The 19413-nt window shown below is 44.6% G+C and overlaps 1 protein-coding gene across 2 annotated transcripts in view; it reads right to left on the minus strand.

The window, feature by feature from the left end:
- Positions 1-554: 554 nt before the first annotated feature.
- rnls (renalase, FAD-dependent amine oxidase) overlaps positions 555-19413 on the minus strand; it is a 313054-nt gene continuing 294195 nt past the window's right edge. Inside the window, exons 6-7 of one of the 2 annotated variants that reach the window (XM_072478963.1) lie at positions 14962-15137; positions 555-3166 (exon numbers count right to left, since the gene is read on the minus strand). In XM_072478963.1, coding sequence (XP_072335064.1) covers positions 3014-3166; positions 14962-15137 — 329 coding nt within the window. In that variant the 3' untranslated portion in view covers positions 555-3013. Of the gene's footprint in view, positions 3182-14961; positions 15138-19413 lie in introns of both variants that reach the window. The other variant, XM_072478962.1, reaches the window with a different exon arrangement.

Below are 19413 nucleotides of genomic sequence, written 5' to 3' on the forward strand. Positions count from 1 at the left end.
GCAGAAGGAAAATCAAATTTCTTGTTTCATCATTAGCCGCCTCCTGATGAAACCTCTTTAATCAAGTTCAACATTTCAACATTAATTGAAAGAAAAAGTCGTCTCTGGTTAAGGGGGATAAATGCTGGCCTGACCAGTTGGAACATTCCCTGCTATTCTTCAAACATTCCCATGTCCCACTGGACTTCTTTTTTACATCTACCTGAACAGATGTTCCTTTAAGATCTCACGGAGGTCAGGAAAAGCTAGAATGAAAATAAAATAACATTGCTCAGCTTTGATCTGGTGACATGAAGAGATTGTATCAACAGTAAATGGAAAAAGATTTAAAACAATTTAAAACATGCAGGGGCACAGAAAAAATAGCAGCAGAAGGACAGAATAAAAAGGAGAGACAAACATGGATTCTAATGGAAAGCAGTTTGACAAACATGAGAAAGCCAAAGAGTCACATAAATGTGCAAAGGAGATTAGCATTTTTATTTTGTGTCTCAAACCTATCTTTAGCTATTTCGAGTGACTGCGGAAAGCAATTGGAATGTCGCACAGGAAACCATCATGGAACTTGTCTTTTTATTTTTAAAAAAACTTTCTGTTAAAAACAAGTTTGTTTGGCCATCGCTCATCAGTTGCCTAGCTGAAGTTTTATCCTGCTGTGAATGACGACTACATAGCTACCACTATTTATATTACAGCTGAGTGCTACATGGAGGCATTCAAATACGGGGGTCTCAGCAGGATTTGTACAGAATATGCCAGATGAACCCTGCTGTCTTTTGGGATGTGGCGTGGGCAGCAGATTTCAATGTTCTCTTCAGTTCTTTATAAAGATCACTAAAACTTGATGTGAGATGGTTTCATAGTAATTACAAACAGGAGCCAATTTTAGTCATATAAAATTCAAATACGTACTCTTAAAGATCAATCTGAGTTGTGCTTCCTTCAAACAATATGTGCAATACCCACCATACAAGTGACAATGCAGATCCCATTCTTCATTTGCTGTGGAAAGTGTTCCAATGGGAATACTGTAACCCTCCAAAGTTTGATTTCCAATTGTAGCCTTAATCATTGGAGTGCAATGCTCAATCTTCAAAGCTTGAATGGATTAGCAAAACTGGTACCAGGTAGTGACAGATAGGGATGTGGTGGGGGGAAAGAGAGTGTGGCAAGAGAAAGCATTTTAACTTGGGTGATGTTTCTACATCACTAACTCTGGCCACTTAGCAAGCAACTTCAGTTATATATGTGGAAAAATCCACATTTATCATTGAGTTGCTTATGCAGGAGATGTGGTCTAGGTGCTTGCGAAAGGGGAGATATTAAAACTAAAAAATACACAGACATAATATTAGCAAAGCTAATAAAACAAGCTAATAAAGCTGGAAAATCTCTGCAGGTCTGGCAGCATCTGTGGAGAGAAAAACAGAGTTCATGTTTAGAGTCCAATATGACTCATCTTCGAAGAACATTCCTCTGGACTTGAACGTCAGCTCTGTTCCTCTCCCTACAGATCTGCTGCCGAGCATGTTGAGTTTTTCCAGCACTTTCTGTTTTTATTTCGGATCTCTTGAATCTGCAGTATTTTATTTTTTATATTAGCAAAGCTAATGCTGTTCCTCTTGCTCCTGCTGAGTTGGCAGTACGGTACTTATTTCTGACTGCTGGTCCTGTGACGGCTGCCTTTGAGGTGTTGGGGCCAGGGAGAAGAACCTGTGAAATAAATGGGAATTGCATCAGGATGATGCCGGGATGCAATCCCATGCCGGAAAGTAGTCCATGGGCTGGTGAGGACCCGGATCAGCTACGCACATCATGGAGGTTTATAGCTAATTAAGCCAACTGCAGACCAAATTGGTTCGACTTGCGACTGTGCTTGAACTCCCTGTCTTTGGGAGGGGGAGAAAGGGGTTAAGGCCAGGAAAGGTTTCCTCTCTGCTTCCATGGGGCCTAATGGCTTCAGCCATTCAAACTTTCTGTTTCAATGCACTCCTCCAGGCTCCTCTATGACAAGGCACCGTCATGGTGTTTGACCTGCCTCAGCAGGGTCCAGCTCTCCCGGTGCCGCTGTGGAGGCTGCAGAACTGCTGGCCCTCTGTTTGGGCTAGTAGTGTCAGGAGCTCACCCGTCACCTCTAATGGGATGACAAGTGTGGAGGCAGCCAATGAGGAGGTTGTCTCTGAGAATATTGCACCACTGGGAGTGGTGCCTGTAAATGCGGGCTCACCGCAGTCCCCATTTGGTACCAAAGTCAGGGTCCCAAAGCCAGCAAGAACAGCCAGTCCCTAGACCTGTGTCACAACTGAGCACAGGGTGGGCGGTAGCAACGTGAATCTGTAGGTAGGCTCTGGTTTTGCTTGTTCTTCCTCCCGCCTGAGAAGATGGGAGCTTGTAGGCCTCTACTCTGTGAGGAATGACCTTAGGCTCACCTGCTGAGAGAAGGTGAGGTCAGTATGCCAGCTGAGATTAGCAAATGATGGTCATGCTGAAGAAAGAAAAGGAACCCATGTTCCCACCCAATCGATAGTTCCATGTTTAATCCATCACTCTGAGAAAATAAATCAAATGTAAAGTAAGTTCCCCCAAAAAATTGGTTTACTTTTGTGTGAAAACTGCCGTGTCTGGATTTGTAGTTTATAACATAAAATGATTTAATATTACATTGCATTGAATATATAGTGTGAAAATTGGCTGACAGTTGAATTTTCTAAAGCTCTGAATAATAGCCTTAGTCGCTACACACAGAATCATTACTTTCTTCCTTTGGTTACTGTTGCTGTTAAGAGGTTTCTCAGTGTACTTAGAGCTGTCTCCCTGGATCCTAATGTTAAATGCATAACATATGTTTCCATTATTTTCTAGTACAGATGCAAATATGATCTATGTGCCAAATTCTCTCGGGGGGTACTATTGATTTCATCTGCACACTGAGCAGCCCTCCATTAATGGGGTTTGCAATAATGAATGAGATCAGAGACAAGGTAAAGTATTCAGAATTACGAGACGCAGACATTTAAAAATGACATTTGAACACATCCAGGATTGCTAAGGCAGATGCTGTGCAGCCATCGAAGTTTGAGTGGGTGAAACCATCACCTCCACACACAAGAAGTGGTTGAACATCAAGCGTCATTTGTCCTGGGCAGTTGAGAACCGATTGGATGACCTGTAAGCAAAGTAGCTGGAAATTATTGTTAGGATCGCTATTTTACAGCCACCCTCCCACCACACCATCGTACCACCACGCCCTCCACCGTGAGTTGAAGACTCCATCTCCCACACTGTGTCAATGGTTCCTGTGATGTGTAGCGCTTTAGAGACTGTTTAAGTGACCCCACTGTATAATTAAAGATGTTGCCAGTTATGTAGAAAAAAGATATACAGCTTTTCTTCTGTCATTGTCATGCTCAGAAGAGACATCCCATTGCAAGGTCAAGCATGAAAGGGTGTGACTTCACCCAGCTATAGCTGCTTCAGCATTTATGAACCAGTTGACCTGTTACATGAGATCTCCAGTATCTGATCTACTGAGCTTTATCACTCGCTTTCAGATGACATTTGAATAGCTAAGAGTAGAACATGCAAAATAACACTATTAAAGGACAAATGCGTCAATGCTGTCTCTTTGCTATTTTAACAGCAACATTAACCTATTTAAAGTAAGCCAGTTAATGGTGCCATTAGAACTGCAGACAGATTGTATATGAATGAGGTGTGTTGGCTATTCAAACTGGCAACAGAAATTTCCAATTCTTTATGTAATAGATCACAATGTATGCATTAATGAAGGCTCCTTTGCAGATACATTTAGCCCCAGATTGTATTACTGTGATCTCAATAATTTTTATTATCACTTGTCATGAAGTAACAATGCAACAATAACAGATATTTGTTCCAATGAGACTTTTTCTGTTCATTTAAACCACTGTGCCACGACATTCTATGACACCGTGTCCAGTTGCTGAGCCAAGCAAATAAAATGGATAGTGTTTGTGCGCTGGGGCATTTTACAATACCACTTAAATCGACCAATATATCAAAAAAAATTCAGTCTGTCCAGCTGTTGCTTCTCTGTGATATGACTGACCCAAGAGCGAAAGCCAATTATCTGCAATCTGCTCTTTTGGCTGTTATTTTTTATAGGGAAACTATTAAATGGATGAACTTAAAGGCACTATGGAAATTACTGAAGGTAAATTTTTTAAAATGAGTAGGATAATGGAACTACACTATTGGATGTCCAGATTGAAGGGAAAAGTTGGAAAGCAGGGATTAGAAAATGTGATTATTACAGTTTGATGTAAAATTTGCACTGTACATGAAGAGCATTGAAATCTGTAGAATGGAAAGATTCTGACAGAGAATGAGTCAGGTTGAGACTGAGACTGTAGGAGTCGTGACCTCATTGTTCGCGTGAAGCCTTTGTTACTTTAGAAATCTTAATTCCCCCAACCCACCCCAACTCAAGGAACACTTCTGAAACCGAATTGCATCATCTACAACCACTTATATAACAGGCTGAGTGAAAGGCCAAAAGTTCTAAATCTCATTAGCTCCAGTAATTCAGTAATAATTCCGTATACATTTTCTACATAGCAGTTTGTTTCCTCTCTAAAGAAAAAGCTAAAGACATGTTTGTTGTGTTGGGCGCTCTGGATCCGTGGAACACATACAGGTCACCAACACTTGAAATAGTGCAACACTATTTTATTGAGTCATAAACAGTTTAACATACTCTCACTGTGGGTTAACACGATACTAGCTTTAACTAAAGACCTTTGCCTTGTCCTAACCAGTCGATGCACTCAGCACATGGTGAATGTCTGTGCTGCAGGCTGTGAGCTCTGTCCTACTAGGAAGCTGCAGCATGAATGAGAGGGAACTCTGATGACCCTGTCTTTATAGTGCGTGTGCTCTAACTGGTGATTGGCTGCGGTGTTGTGTGTGTTGATTGGTCTTGCTGTGTGTCCATCAGTGTGTGTGTCTGCACCATGATATACTGGTGTATATTATGACAATGTTAAAATTACATACTTGACTTTAAGCACGGTTGCCAACTCTTGGGCCACTTCAAGAACCATTGGTTTCTTCTGATGTGCCCATCTTCACTTTAAATGGGTTTAAGCATTGCTCAAGGTAGCAGGGGAATGCATTTTTGCATGAATATCACACCTAGTAACTTCTAAGCAATGATCACAGATTATAATATAATGAGTTTTTTTTTTGTTAAATGGGAGTAGATTTAGCACTTTGTTCACCAATTAAAACTAGCAAATTGACTTCTGGAGGACCATCAGGCACAGCTGAAAATTAACGTTCTGTTGCCCAGTCCCACGTGCAGAAGAATAATTCCCTGTACACAGAAAGATGCTTCATATAGTACTGGTGTGTTGGCCATCAATGTGGTAACTCCAGCACACTATAACCACAGGGTGCTAGCACCTTAGTGATTCTCCGTCTGGGGAACATGAACGCAGATGCACTGTTGCAGGGAGAACTAGATCAGCCCAGGCACTTAATCACGAGGAAAAAAAGAAAATCAGCAACGGGTTCAAGAGGCAATTGTAACAACCACAGCAACAGCAACTTGCATTTATATATCACTTCAGCATTGTAAAATAACCCAAGGCACTGGACTGTAATAAGACAAGAAGTAAGACCAAAGCAATGCTTGTGTTCTTGGAATGTATTAGGATTGTGCAGAAAAAAATAGATATTAGAGTTTGACTGCATTAAAAAGGATATGCATGTTGGGGCTGATATGATTGTAACTTTTCCTTGGGCAGTAATGGAACGGGACTCGCAGCCTAGCGTGCACTCTAATGGAAAAGGAAATTGAGTTCAGTACAAAGCTGCTTGCTGACCTGCTCTTCACTGTTTCATGTGACTGGCCAGGTGAATTTAAACTGTACAAGTCTCAGGACTGATCCACATTCTGGCCTGGGAACAGGTGATGGTCACCTGCAAAGTAGTCCAGAGCCCTTAGAGAACGTGAGGCATTACAAGCTTAAAAACTGCAGATTACAAAGATGCAAGTATTAGGGATTTTCATCAACTAAGTAGAGCAGGAAGCCCTCAAATTTAATATTATAGGAGGTATAATAATGCAGGGGGGGGAAAAAAAAATCAAAATTCCTGGCCCAGTGACACTGAACAACTTAACGGCAGGACTGGATTGTTATTTTATAATTGAGTTGCCCACCGAGCAGCAGGTCAGATTGACAGGCTGCCCACTGTCAATTTGGTGGTGGGGGTAATGAAATGTCCCACCAGGCGATATGGGCTTCGCTGGCTAGGCCAGTATTGATTGCCCATTCCTGATTGCCCTTAAGGACTTGGTGCTGAGCTGCCTTCTTGAATCGCTGCAATCCATGAGGTGTAGATACATCCACAGTGCTGTAAGGGAGGGAGGTCTAGGATTTTGGCGCAGTGAAGGAACGGCGATATACTTCCAAGTGAAAATGGTGAGTGGCTTGGAGGGTGTTGCTAACTTTGGTTGGCTCTTAATTCGTTGCCCGTTGGGTCTTTACTGAATTTGCTCTGTTTCTATAGCCTTTGTTCGAGAGTCGCCAAGTATCTTTATGATACCGCCACGAGGGTTCAAGTTCAAGTACTGATCAATAACTCAACACACCAATTAGTAAGATTCAAATCAATACACATTTATTAGACACAGTAAATCACTACTCATGCATAAACTCTACTTTCTAGACTATTCTCTATCACTAAAAGGCCTATACTTAGCTTCGGAATTGGCCCACTAGGTCAGGGGAACAAATGGCCTTTCGGTCAATCTGAGTCTGCAGGATTCAAAAGCTGGTATGGACTGGTAGCTCGGAGCGCCTATCTCGTAGCCTGCGTTGACTGGAGACTTACTTAGTTGATGCGGCAGCTTAGACAGTTCACTCTCAAGGGTTGATTCGAGTTGTTGAGTGACCCTGCCAAGAAGAGCGAATTGAACTTGGGGACTCTATTTTATAGTCCCCAGAGGCTTCCTGCCCCTTTGGGCGGACCCCTTACCTGGTTCCAAGTGATTGGACTACGTTCCGATCACTTGGATCAATTTCTCCAATACTGGAGCCGTTCCCTGATCACTGGGCGGTCCCTGAGTGTCCGTTGGCCTTCCTTTGTCTTGGCTCCTGCTGGCGCCGAGGAGTCTGGCTTGGCCTTATTCACCTTAAATGTTTTGATTGTACCCGGGGATCGCTCATAAGTATGCAGATGGCTGTGAGTTTCAGTGCTGTCTGGGCTTCTGCAAGTTCTAATACACAGGAGATTTTGCACTTGCTAGTTTTTCCTGACTTGGCTGAATTTCCCTGTAGTCTTTGCGGATCTCCATTTTAAGTCGGGAAGTGGCCAACCCAGGTGGCTACAAGGGGAACCCCACAGGTTGTGATGTTCCATGTGTTGCTGTCCTTGTCTTTCCAGGTGGCAGCAATCGTGGGTTTGGAAGATGCTGTCTAAGGTAACTTGGCGAGTTACTGCAGTGGATCTTGTCGATGGTACACATGGCTGCCACTATATATGGGTGGTAAAGGGATGAAATGTTTGTGAATGGGTACCAATCAAGCAGGCTGCTATATCCTGGATGGCATCAAGCTTCTTGGGTGTTAGAACATAGAAAAATACAGCACAGAACAGGCCCTTCGGCCCACGATGTTGTGTCAAACCTTTGTCCTAGATTAATCATAGATTATCATAGAATTTACAGTGCAGAAGGAGGCCATTCGGCCCATTGAGTCTGCACCGGCTCTTGTAAAGAGCGCCCAATCCACCTAACCTGCACATCTTTGGACTGTGGGAGGAAACCGGAGCGCCCGGAGGAAACCCACGCAGACACGGGGAGGATGTGCAGACTCCGCACAGACAGTGACCCATGCCGGGAATCAAACCTGGGATCCTGGAGCTGTGAAGCAATTGTGCTATCCACAATGCTACCATGCTGCCCTTAAGAACAAATAAATCTACACTATATCATTCTACCGTAATCCATGTACCTATCCAATAGCTGCTTGAAGGTCCCTAATGTTTCCGGTTCAACTACTTCCACAGGCAGTGCATTCCATGCCCCCACTACTCTCTGGGTAAAGAACCTACCTCTGATATCCCTCCTATATCTTCCACCTTTCACCTTAAATTTATGTCCCCTTGTAATGGTTTGTTCCACCCGGGGAAAAAGTCTCTGACTGTCTACTCTATCTATTCCCCTGATCATCTTATAAACCTCTATCAAGTCGTCCCTCATCCTTCTCCGTTCTAATGAGAAAAGGCCTAGCACCCTGGAGTCAGCCTGGTAAACCTTCGCTGCACTCCCTCGAGAGCAAGAACATCCTTCCCCAGAGAAGGAGACTAAAACTGCTCACAATACTCCAGGTGAGGCCTCGCCAAGGCCCTGTACAATTGCAGCAACACATCCCTCCTTCTGTACTCGAATGCTCTCGCTATGAAGGCCATTTGCCGTCTTTACCACTCGCTGTCCCTCGGAAAACCAGGGTGCCTCATTTTCTCACTTGGGATGTGAGACGGCCGATGAGTTGGGACGTCCCAGGAGACGTCTGGGAATTTTTGACCTCTTCAAGCGAGGTTCTGAGGATCTTTCTGAAGCCTTTTCACTGCCCCTCTCCTCCCCCGGGAGTCTCCAGTTCCTGAGTGATTTCAGGAATCTGGGGCAGGACTCTCCGCTTGCCCACGTCGATTTCGTAATCGCCGATTGGGCGGAGAATCCGAATCGGGGGCGGTGCCTGTTTTCGGATGGTCTGCCCCTTCCAAAACGGCGTCGTCGGGGAGTACGTCCGGCCCAGCAGGGGTGGTTTTGACCGAGTCACACCTCCAAGTTGGGCAAGGCCGGGAGAAGGGCTCACCGTTTATCCCATCACCAGAGGGATGAGGGCTAGGCTGGGAATAAAAAATTCTTAACTGGGGAAAGGCTAATTTTACTAAGACGAGGTTTGATTTGGTCCATGGGGACTTGGAGCAACTACTTGCAGTTGCAATTGTCGGAGTGGCGGGAGGCCTTCAGGGAGGAGGGAGTGGGAGAACAGGGAAAATATCTCCCCGTGAAGCTAGGGAACACATGACCAGACAACGGCGGATGTCAAGGGAATTAAAGATCAGGACTGAGACACAAAGAAGCTTACGGCAGACACCGAGGGCTGAATACAGCAGAGTCAGAGAGGTGTTTAAAAAGTGCAAGGGTGAAGTTGAAAAAGAAATTAGGAAGTTTAAGAGAGTGAATGAAAAAGCTTTGGCAGGAAGAATAAAGAAAATCCCAAAGAGGTTTTCAAAATATATAATGAGCAAGAGAATGTCTAGGGAACGAGGAGGCCCAGTTAGGGACCCTATAGTTAATGCGTGTGGCCCTTGATGACGTGGGGACAGTCCTCAATGGATACTCTGCGTCTGTCATCACGAGGGGAGGACTGTGACATATTGGAGGAAGTTAACATGGAGAGGGAGGAGGCAATGGCAGGTTTAGCGGCCTTAAAAGTGGATTGATCCGCAGGCCCATAGATGCGTCTCCGGCTGTTGAAGGGACAAGGCAGGAGATTTCAAAGGACTGGGAGACAGCTAACGTCCCTGTATTAAAAACTGGAGGTAGGGAGAGACCAGTCTGTCTCACCTCGGTGTGGGGAAGTTATGAGAAAGCATTCTGGGGGGGCAGAATATATCTGCTCTTGGACAGCATGTGTCAATCGGGGAGAGTCGAGTGGGAAGTAATCCATCACACTCCTGACTTGTACCTTGTAGATGGTCGACAGGATTTAAGGAGTTAGGAGGTGAGTTACTCACAGCAGGATTCCAAGCCTCTGACCTGCTCTTTTAGCCACAGTATTTATATGGTTAGTCCAGTTTTTGGTAATTTCTAACTCCCAGGATGTTGATAGTGGGAGATTCAGCGATGGTAATGCCATTAAATGTCAAGGGACAATGATTGGATTCTCTTTTGTTGGATATGGTCATTGACTGGCACTTGTGTGGCGCGAATATTGCTTGCTACTTGTCAGCCCGAGCCTGCATATTGTCCAAGTTTTGCTGCATTTGGGCATGGACCGCTTCAGTGTCTGAGGAGTCACGAATGATGCTGAACATTGTGGAATCATCAGTGAATATTCCGACTTCTGACCTTATGATGGAAGGGAGGTCATTGATGAAGCAGCTAAAGATGGTTGGGCCTAGGACACAACCTGAGGAACTCATGCAATGATGTCCTGGAACAGAGATGACTGACTTCCAACACACACAGGCATCTTCCTTTCTGCAACACAACCTGCTGACAGAAAATGGCGTCAAACATGCACATGACAGGCTGGTTTTTCATTTTTACCCCCACCTCCGAACCTTTCCTGTGCATCAAAAAGGGATTACTATCAACCCCTATGTTTTAGCAAAGAATGTTGCTTCAGTTTTGAATTCCACGTGTTAGTATGTATCAGCGGGAGAATGCTAATAACCCAGCCTTCTGGAAGTCACTGTTAAATTCTGAATTTGTCTGTCTTCTGCACACTCTATTCTTCTGACATTCCATCTCTTTATTGTGATTGCTGTCCTGCTGCTGGTATTTTCTGCTCTCCTATTACTACTCACCAGCTCACATACTTGGCCCATAAAATAGTTTGGCATCTAAGACTATCAGTGACTACGGCATGCTCTGTTTCTATACATGACATGAGCAGTACACAATGGCACTTCCACTTGTCCTTGTGCAGCTGGTACAAGTTTCAAGACTTCAAACAGTGACACAGCCAACTCTAGCTACAAACAGTTTCTGACTGTGGGAGCTGAATCTGCCTGACCTCCAGGTGAATCTATCACACGGTGTTGCCAAGAAAGTGAAACAATTCTACTGGAGAAAAACATACACTGAGTTAAATCTTTCAGTCAAAACTCGAATAGCAAGGACAAGCTGCTGCGTTTTAAAGGTGTTTCTGTTAGAAAAAAGTTTAGCCAGTTGAATTTGATCTTGAAAAATCCAGATGATGGCCAATGGGCCTGTTGGTTAATTCACTGATCTGGAGGGATCAGGAGGGTCTTGGGGGCAATCTTGAGCCTATGGTGAATTGGCTGATCTGAACTGGGGTGTTGGTAATGGGATTATCATTGGGTTTTAGTGTCTCAGGTTACAGATAGGCCAGTCGGCCAGGGTTTCTGCTCCTGATTGATCTTCTGGTAGCGTGTGCGTGTGAGTGGATTTCAGCTGGGGACAGATTTGTCCAGCACGCCTCCCATGTCAAAACAGTCATGTTTTCTCTTTCCTTTGTCAGCTGCGCAGCAGAGCGGGCACCCTGTCCACCCACGTAACTTCACTGATTCCCCAGGACTCTTATTTGCTCTGTAGGACATGTTTGAAACAGTAATAGCACTCCGGATTGGATTACTGCCATTGGGAAATTCAGTGCCGATATATCAAGTTAAAGGAGGGGTTTTCAAGCAGCAGACTGTGATTGTGAGAAGAAGCAAGCTGGGGACGGTGGGAGTGGTCGGCAGCAGGAAATTCATGGAGATGGTTTGGGCTAAAGTCAGGTTAAGAAGGGATTAACTGCTGGGCACTGAGGGCAGGAAGAGTAATAAGAGGGTCATTCATGCTGTACGGACAAAGCTTGTAGAAAGTGTCAGAGGAATCATAAAGGGTGGAGTCAAGGTATTGCCTCTATCACACGTATTGCCCTCAACCACCTCATTATTCCCTATACTTTATTCCTTTAATCATCAAAGTGTTGGGGAAACTGACTTACACAAAGAGCAGCCTCTACACCCAGTAACAGTTGAACTCACTCACAATGCTATCAACTTTAAGAGGAACCTTTAAAGGAACAATACATCTTCTCATTCTACTCATACTGCCACTTATATGGTGGTTGTGTTGATTTGGGATGGGATTGGGGCTGTAGGGATCTTGGGTACAAGTACATCAATCACTAAAACTTGCGCTATATTTTAGGAAGGCCATTAAAACAACGCAAACCAAGAATTCGGCTTTATTTCTAGAGAGAATGTATTGGAAAGTATGGAAATTATGCTAAATCTGTATTGAACCTTAGATCAGACTTTTTGTAAATTTGTACATGGGATGCGAGTGTCGCTGGCTAGGCTAGAATTTATTGTCCATCCCTAATTGTCTTTCAGAGGTGGTGGTGAGATGCCCTCTTAAACCGCTGCAGTCCCTGAGGTGTATGTACATCCACACTGCTGTTAGGGAGCGACTTCCAGGACTTTAAACTTGCGACACTGAAAGATCAGCGATGTAGTTCCAAGGTAGCATTGTGGATAGCACAATTGCTTCACAGCTCCAGGGTCTCAGGTTCGATTCCGGCTTGGGTCACTGTCTGTGCGGAGTCTGCACATCCTCCCCGTGTATGCGTGGGTTTCCTCCGGGTGCTCCGGTTTTCTCCCACAGTCCAAAGATGTGCAGGTTAGGTGGATTGGCTATGATAAATTGCCCTTAGTGTCCAAAATTGCCCTTAGTGTTGGGTGGGGTTATGGGGATAGGGTGGAGGTGTGGACCTTGGGTAGGGTGCTCTTTCCAAGAGCCAGTGCAGACTCGATGGGCCGAATGGCCTCCTTCTGCACTGTAAATTCTATGTTAAAAAAAAGTCAGGATGGTGTGTGACTTGGAGGAGAACTCATTGGTGGTGCTGTTCCCACTTCAAGTACTGTGTGCAGTTCTGGTTGCCATATTATAGAAAGAATCTAGAGGTGCTGGAGAAGGTGCAGAGAAAATGTACAAGGATAATACCAGAAATGTGTGGGTATGCATATTAGGAAAGGATTGACAGGCTGGTCATCCTCTTGAAAAAAGGATGACTGGACTGGTAATCCAGAGACCCAGGGTAATGCTCTAGGGACCCGGATTCGAATCCCACCACGGCAGATGGTAAAATTTGAATTCAATAAAAATCTGGAATTAAAAGTCTAATGATGACTGTGAAACCATTGTCGACTGTCGTAAAAAAAATATCTGATTCACTAATGTTCTTTAGGGAAGGAAATCTGCCATCCTTACCTGGTCTGGCCTACATGTGACTCCAGATCCACAGCGATGTGGTTGACTCTTAAATGTCCTCTGAAATAGCCTAGCAAGCCACTCAGTTTGAGGGAAATTAGGGATGGGAAATAAATGCTGGCCCAGCCAGCGATAGCCATATCTCATGAATAAATAAAAACATCATATAAATTCTGAAAGGTTTTGAGAGAGTGGAAACAGGGAAAATGGTTCCTCTTGTGGGGGAGAGCATAACTGGAGACCATCAATATAAGTTACATACCAAGAAATCCAATTTGGAATTCACAAGAAATGTCTTTTTCCAGAGAGTGGTGAGAACCTGGAACTCGTTTGCATAGGGAGTGGTTGAAGCAAAATAGTCTAGATGTATTTAAGGGCAAGCTGACAAGTCAATAAGGGAGAAGGGATTAGAGGGACACAATGGTAGATTTTGATGAGGAAAGATGGGAGGAGACTCAACTAGAGCATAAATACCGCAACATAGGTTGGGCTGAATAGCTTGTTTTTGTGCTGTATATCCTTTGTAATTCAGAAGTTGGGGGAAATGGGTTGTGGGGGTTAGTGACTCTCATTTGGCTCCATTTAAATGTAGGATGGGATTTCCCCCACCCCCCGTGGCATGTAATGCAGCAGAGGAGGTGGCCCACCATTGGCTGGTGGCAGGATTTTCCGATCTCGCTGCTGTCAGTGGAGCTTCCCATTGTTCGGTACTCCGTCACCAGGGAACCAGTAGCAGGGGTTGCCATCGGCAGGACCATAGACCTCACCGGCAAGAAGGGCTGGAACCCCCCCCCGGTGTTGTTGCAGCATCTCAGGAGGCCCTTAAGGGATGTACAAATATTTTGGAAGATAATTTAGATACAAGACTGGGGCTTTTGGGATATTAGGCCTTAGTGTTCCATCTTAATGCCTCATTCCTACTGAACAACAGGAGAAAATCCAGGCCTTGCTGTCTATTACAAAAATGACAATTGACCATTTGAGCAAGATATAGCTGGTTCCTGTGTAAATCTACAAGAGCAAGAAATCATTGAGCCAAGAAAAAAAAGAGGGGGAATCTAATGGCGAACTAAAAGAAAAATTGAATGCTTGCTCTGGTGAATTTAACATAGTTTTGAAGTTGCTAGATTAGAAAGCCTCTCCACTCCTTGCTGGAGGTCATCTCATTGTGTTCAGCTGCTGAAGAATAAATGGTTGCCACTGCATTGGTAACAAAAAGCATTAACTGAACAATGCTGCTTAAGATTTAGATTTCTAAATGAGTAGATGTCTAAGCATCAAATGTAGTAGTGGTCTGGTAATATGGTGTTCCCATTACAGAAAGTGCCGCAAATTAAATGAAGAATTCAGCCTCAGAAAGTAAGTTTATCTGGTTCAACACTCAGCTCCATTAACAATTTGGATAACTTTCCATCATACAACGAAATATAGATTAAAAAGTGGGTGCCAATTTGGAGGCTTTAATGGCATTCTAGATTTATTGTCCAGATTGTACACCTTTTAAGGCCTCTTTTGTCGAAGGTTTACTTTTAACATGCTCCAATGAAAATAAATGGATGGCGCTGATCCATTCCTCTTGACATATACATTCGCTCTTGGCTGGACCTGCCAAGCTACAAAATAACATCACAGTTTGTGTTTCTTGGTTTGAATCGCAAAGTTGCTTTGTTCACTGTGATAACCCCCACGAGGACCACAGGGGATCAATAATGGATCTCCCCCTGGAGGTCATGGAGTACGACTTTCCCTGGTAATGGGCGAGGCCATCCAGCTGGGACTCGTTAACTCAGCCCTTTACATGCCGGCTCAAAACTGGACCGGCGAATCTGGTAGCTCCGGGCTGGGGTTTTTGTTGTTGAACACGACAGCCTTCCTTGTTGATTAACAAATAAACCAAGTTAACCTTCAAGGTCAAGACTCCTGGATTACTACTGTTACGTAGCCGTTACAATCAGAATTACCTGCGAGTATCTCCACTTGTGACACTTGGTACTCATAGAGTTGGGCAATCCTGGCAGAACCTGTTGCAGCTGGTCAAGGATCAGATGTTCCACCTCTTTCTTATCCTTTTGCACATTTTCAACTCCAAACTGAACTGTGGTGTGGATAACTATGGAAGGTCCGACTTCAGGGGATTCTGTACAGAGCAGTAAAACATTAAGTAGGAGAATTATTTTTATCGTCACGAATGAGATTGGCTCTGAGTAAGAACATAAGGAATGGGAGCAGGAGAAGACCATACAGCCTTTGTACGTGCTCCGCCATTCAATATTATGACTTATCTTGTGATCACTTTCGCCCCCCCTCCCCATTTCCCTTGATTCTCTGAGGGACCAAAGATGTGTCTCTCTGTCTTAAATATGGTCAGCGATGGAGCATCCACAACCCTCTGGGGTAGAGAATTCCAAAGATTCACAATTCCTTGCGCAAAGAAATTTCTCCTCATCTCAGTCCTAAATGGTCATACCCATATCCTGAGACTGTGCCCACTTGTTCTAGATTCCCCACCCAGGAGAAACAAAATGTCAATCATTACCTACCCTGCCACGTCCCTTCAGAATCAGCGAGATCATCTCTCGCTTTTCTAACCCCCAGAGGATATGCACCCAATCCATTCAGCCTCTCAACATAGCACAACCCTCTCATCCCAGGTTCCAATATAGTGAGCCTTCACTGTTTTAGCTACAATGCAATATATCCTTCCTTAAATATGGAGACCAAATAAGGCAGCACAGTTGCTCAGTGGTTAGCACTGTTGCCTCACGATGCCGAGGTCTCAGGTTCGATCCCGGCCCCGGGTCACTCTCCATGTGGAGTTTGCACAGTCTCCCCGTGTTTGCGTGGGTTTCGCCCACACAACCCAAAGATGTAGGAGGAAACCGGAGCACCCGAAGGGCAAGGGCAAGGGCAGCACGGTAGCATTGTGGAGGGCAACACGGTAGCATTGTGGATAGCACAATTGCTTCACAGCTCCAGGATCCCAGGTTCGATTCCGGCTTGGGTCACTGTCTGTGCGGAGTCTGCACATCCTCCCCGTGTGTGCGTGGGTTTCCTCCGGGTGCTCCGGTTTCCTCCCACAGTCCAAAGATGTGCAGGTTAGGTGGATTGGCCATGATAAATTGCCCTTAGTGTCCAAAATTGCCCTTACTGTTGGGTGGGGTTATTGGGTTATGGGGATAGGGTGGAGGGGTTGACCTTGGGTTGGGTGCTCTTTCCAAGAGCCGGTGCAGACTTGATGGGCCGAATGGCCTCCTTCTGTACTGTAAATTCTATGATGTGCAAGGTAGGTGGATTGGCCATGCTAAATTGAAAAAATGAATTGGGTACTCCAAATTTTTTTTTTAAATATGGAGACCAAAGTTGGGCTTTGGTCCAAAGTTGGACTAGGTCTGGTCTCACCAAAGCCCTATACAAATGCAGAATGCCTCTTTTATTCTAGTATTCCAATCCTCTTGCAATAAAGGACAACATGCCATTTGTCTTCCTAATTGCATGCAGTACCTGCGTGCTAGCTTTTGCTGTTCATTGTGCGAGTACACCCAAGTCTCACTGAACATCAACATTTGCAAGTTTCAGGTATTTAAAAAAATATTCTGCATTTGTATTCTGATAATCTTTGCCACCTTTTTGCCTATTCACTTAACCTGTCTTTGCTGCCTCTTTATTTCCTTCTCACAGCTTGCATTCCCACCTGGCTCTGCATCATCAGCAAACCTAGATACATTGGGCAGAGTTCTCTGGCCTTTGTGATTCTCTGGTCCTGCCACCAGTGTATGGGTTTTCCGGCAGAGTGGGATGTCTTCAACGGGAAATCCCATTGACAGCGGCGGGAACAGAGAATCCCACCAACGGCGAATGGTGCACCGCCAAGAAATGGGCGGCACAGTGGTCAGCACAGTTGCTTCACAGCTCCAGGATCCCAGGTTCGATTCCCGGCTTGGGTCACTGTCTGTGCGGAGTCTGCACATCCTCCCTGTGTCTGCGTGGGTTTCCTCCGGGTGCTCCGGTTTCCTCCTACAGCCCAAAGATGTGAAGGTTAGATGGATTGGCCATGCAAAATTGCCCTTAGTGTCCAAAAAAGGTTATATGGGGTTACTGGGTTACAGGGATAGGGTGGAGGTGTGGGCTTAGGTGTGATGCTCGTTCCAAGGGCCGGTGCAGACTCGGTGGGCCGAATGGCCTCCTTCTGCACTGTAAATTCTATGAAACACGCAGCTGGGGGACCAAAGAATGCAGCCCACTTTCTCTTTTCTTCGTCATTAATATAGCTGAGTCTGTATAGCTGTAAATGGCTAAAGCCTCAGTAGTGATCTTTGCAGTGCTCCACTTGTCATAGCCTGACAACTTGAAAATGAACCATTCATCCCTACTCTCTGCTTCCACTCATTACCAATTCTCTATCCATGCTAATATTCACCCTCAACTCCATAAACCCTTGGGGAGATATGGGGAGAATGTGCAGACTCCACACGGACAGTGACCCAGGGCTGGGATTCGAACCCAGGTCCTCAGCGCCGTAGTCCCAGTGCTAACCACTATGCCACATGCCGCCCTTACTTATGCTTTTCTAAATGAATTGTTAAGACTTCCTTAATAGAGGATTCCAGCACTTTATTGCTGATTGATTGAAGGCTAACAGGCCCGTAGTTCCCGGTTTTCTTTCTTCTATCTTTATTGAATAGCAATGTTGCTTTTGCTAACTTCTACTAATAATAATAATAATAATAATAATAATAATAATAATAATAATAATAATAATAATAATAATAATAATAATAATAATAATAATAATAATCACAAGTAGGCTTACATTAACACTACAAGTTACTGGAAAATCCCCTCGCCACCACACTCCGGCGCCTGTTCGGGTACAAGGAGGGAGGATTCAAAATGTCCAATTCAACTAACAAGCACGTCTTTCGGGACTTTTGGGAGGAAACCGGAGCACCCGGAGGAAACCCATGCAGATACGGGGAGAACGTATGGACTCCGCACAGACAGTGACCCAAGCCAGGAATCGAACCCGGGTCTCTGGCATGTGAAGCAATAGTGCTAACCACTGTGCTAGCGTACAGAAGCAGCCATAATTAGAAGCAGCCAATGTGGAGTAGGTATGTGCTCAACCAACCTGATGTGACGGTCTGAAAAAGATGCATGGATATAGTAGATAGGGAAATACAGTAGATGTGGTATGCATGATTCCCGAATCTATGGAACTTTGGAAAATCAGAGGCAGAGCATCCACTGTCTCTGTTAGATCCCTGGGGCTAGGTCGTCAGGACCCAGGAATTTGTCGGATTTTAGTCCTGCAAGTTTCTCTAGTACTTTTTCCTCTGCTGATATTAATTTCCTCACTCTTATTAATCCTTTTGTAGCCCTCTCTTTCTGGAACCTAACCTATGTATTTACTGTGAAGACAACACAACGGCCGTTCACGGCGGCAGGGTCGTCTGGTCCTGCCGACGCAGCACACTGCTGCGGGTTTCACAGCAGCGAGACATGCATTCAATGTTAAACCCCATTGACAACAGTGGGACAGGGCGATCCCACCGCCGGCTAATGGTGGTCCACTCCGCTGTGGCGAAACACAAGGCGTGGAAAATCCCACCCAAAATATTTGTTCCATATCTCTGCCACCTTTTCCTCATTCCCAATAATAATTTCTCCTGTTTCTGCTTCTCAGAGAACTATTAGCATAGTCAGGCTTCAGTAAAGTGCGAAGCTTCACTTTTCCATCTACATTCTAACTAACATTAAATCAGTACATGCCACTTGTTGCTAAGTGTCAAAGGATGTAATGTATACTAAGATCAGACTATCGAAAGGACGAGAGCATCATTGATTCTCAGCTTGGGTAAGCAGTAAGACTTGGGAGGTTGCAGTTTGGATTGTGGTCCACGCTGGGTTAACCGGCCTCAGCTAAGGCGGGTGATACGGTATAACAAACTGGCCTCCATGCCATGTTTTCCAATCAAAATGAAAGGTGGGTGGTTCTTCTAATGGGTGGCAACCCGACAACCCGGCTCAATCTCCTCAGGAGTGATGAGCTGGAGAAATTGGGTAAAATTAAAAGTCATAAAATGATCAGTTTGATTCCGTAAAATTAAAATATCAAAGAAAAACTTGGATTTATATCACATCTTTCAGACTGTAGAATGTCCCAAAGCACCCTGTAGCCAATGGACGACGCTTGACATGTAGTTATTGTTGTCATGAAGCCAAATGATGCATAGCAAGGGCCCACACACAGCAGTGTGATAATAGACAGATAATCTGTTTTATATGCTAGTTGAGAGATAAATATTGACCAGCACCATTTAGAGCTCCCCTGCCCTTCTTCAAAATAGTGCCAATGGATCTTTTAAAAACATCTTGACCAAAGGACAGACAGTGATACTGCTGTAGGATTACAA

This window comes from Scyliorhinus torazame, chromosome 16, assembly GCF_047496885.1.
Source record: "Scyliorhinus torazame isolate Kashiwa2021f chromosome 16, sScyTor2.1, whole genome shotgun sequence".
In the NCBI taxonomy this organism is placed as follows: domain Eukaryota; kingdom Metazoa; phylum Chordata; class Chondrichthyes; order Carcharhiniformes; family Scyliorhinidae; genus Scyliorhinus; species Scyliorhinus torazame.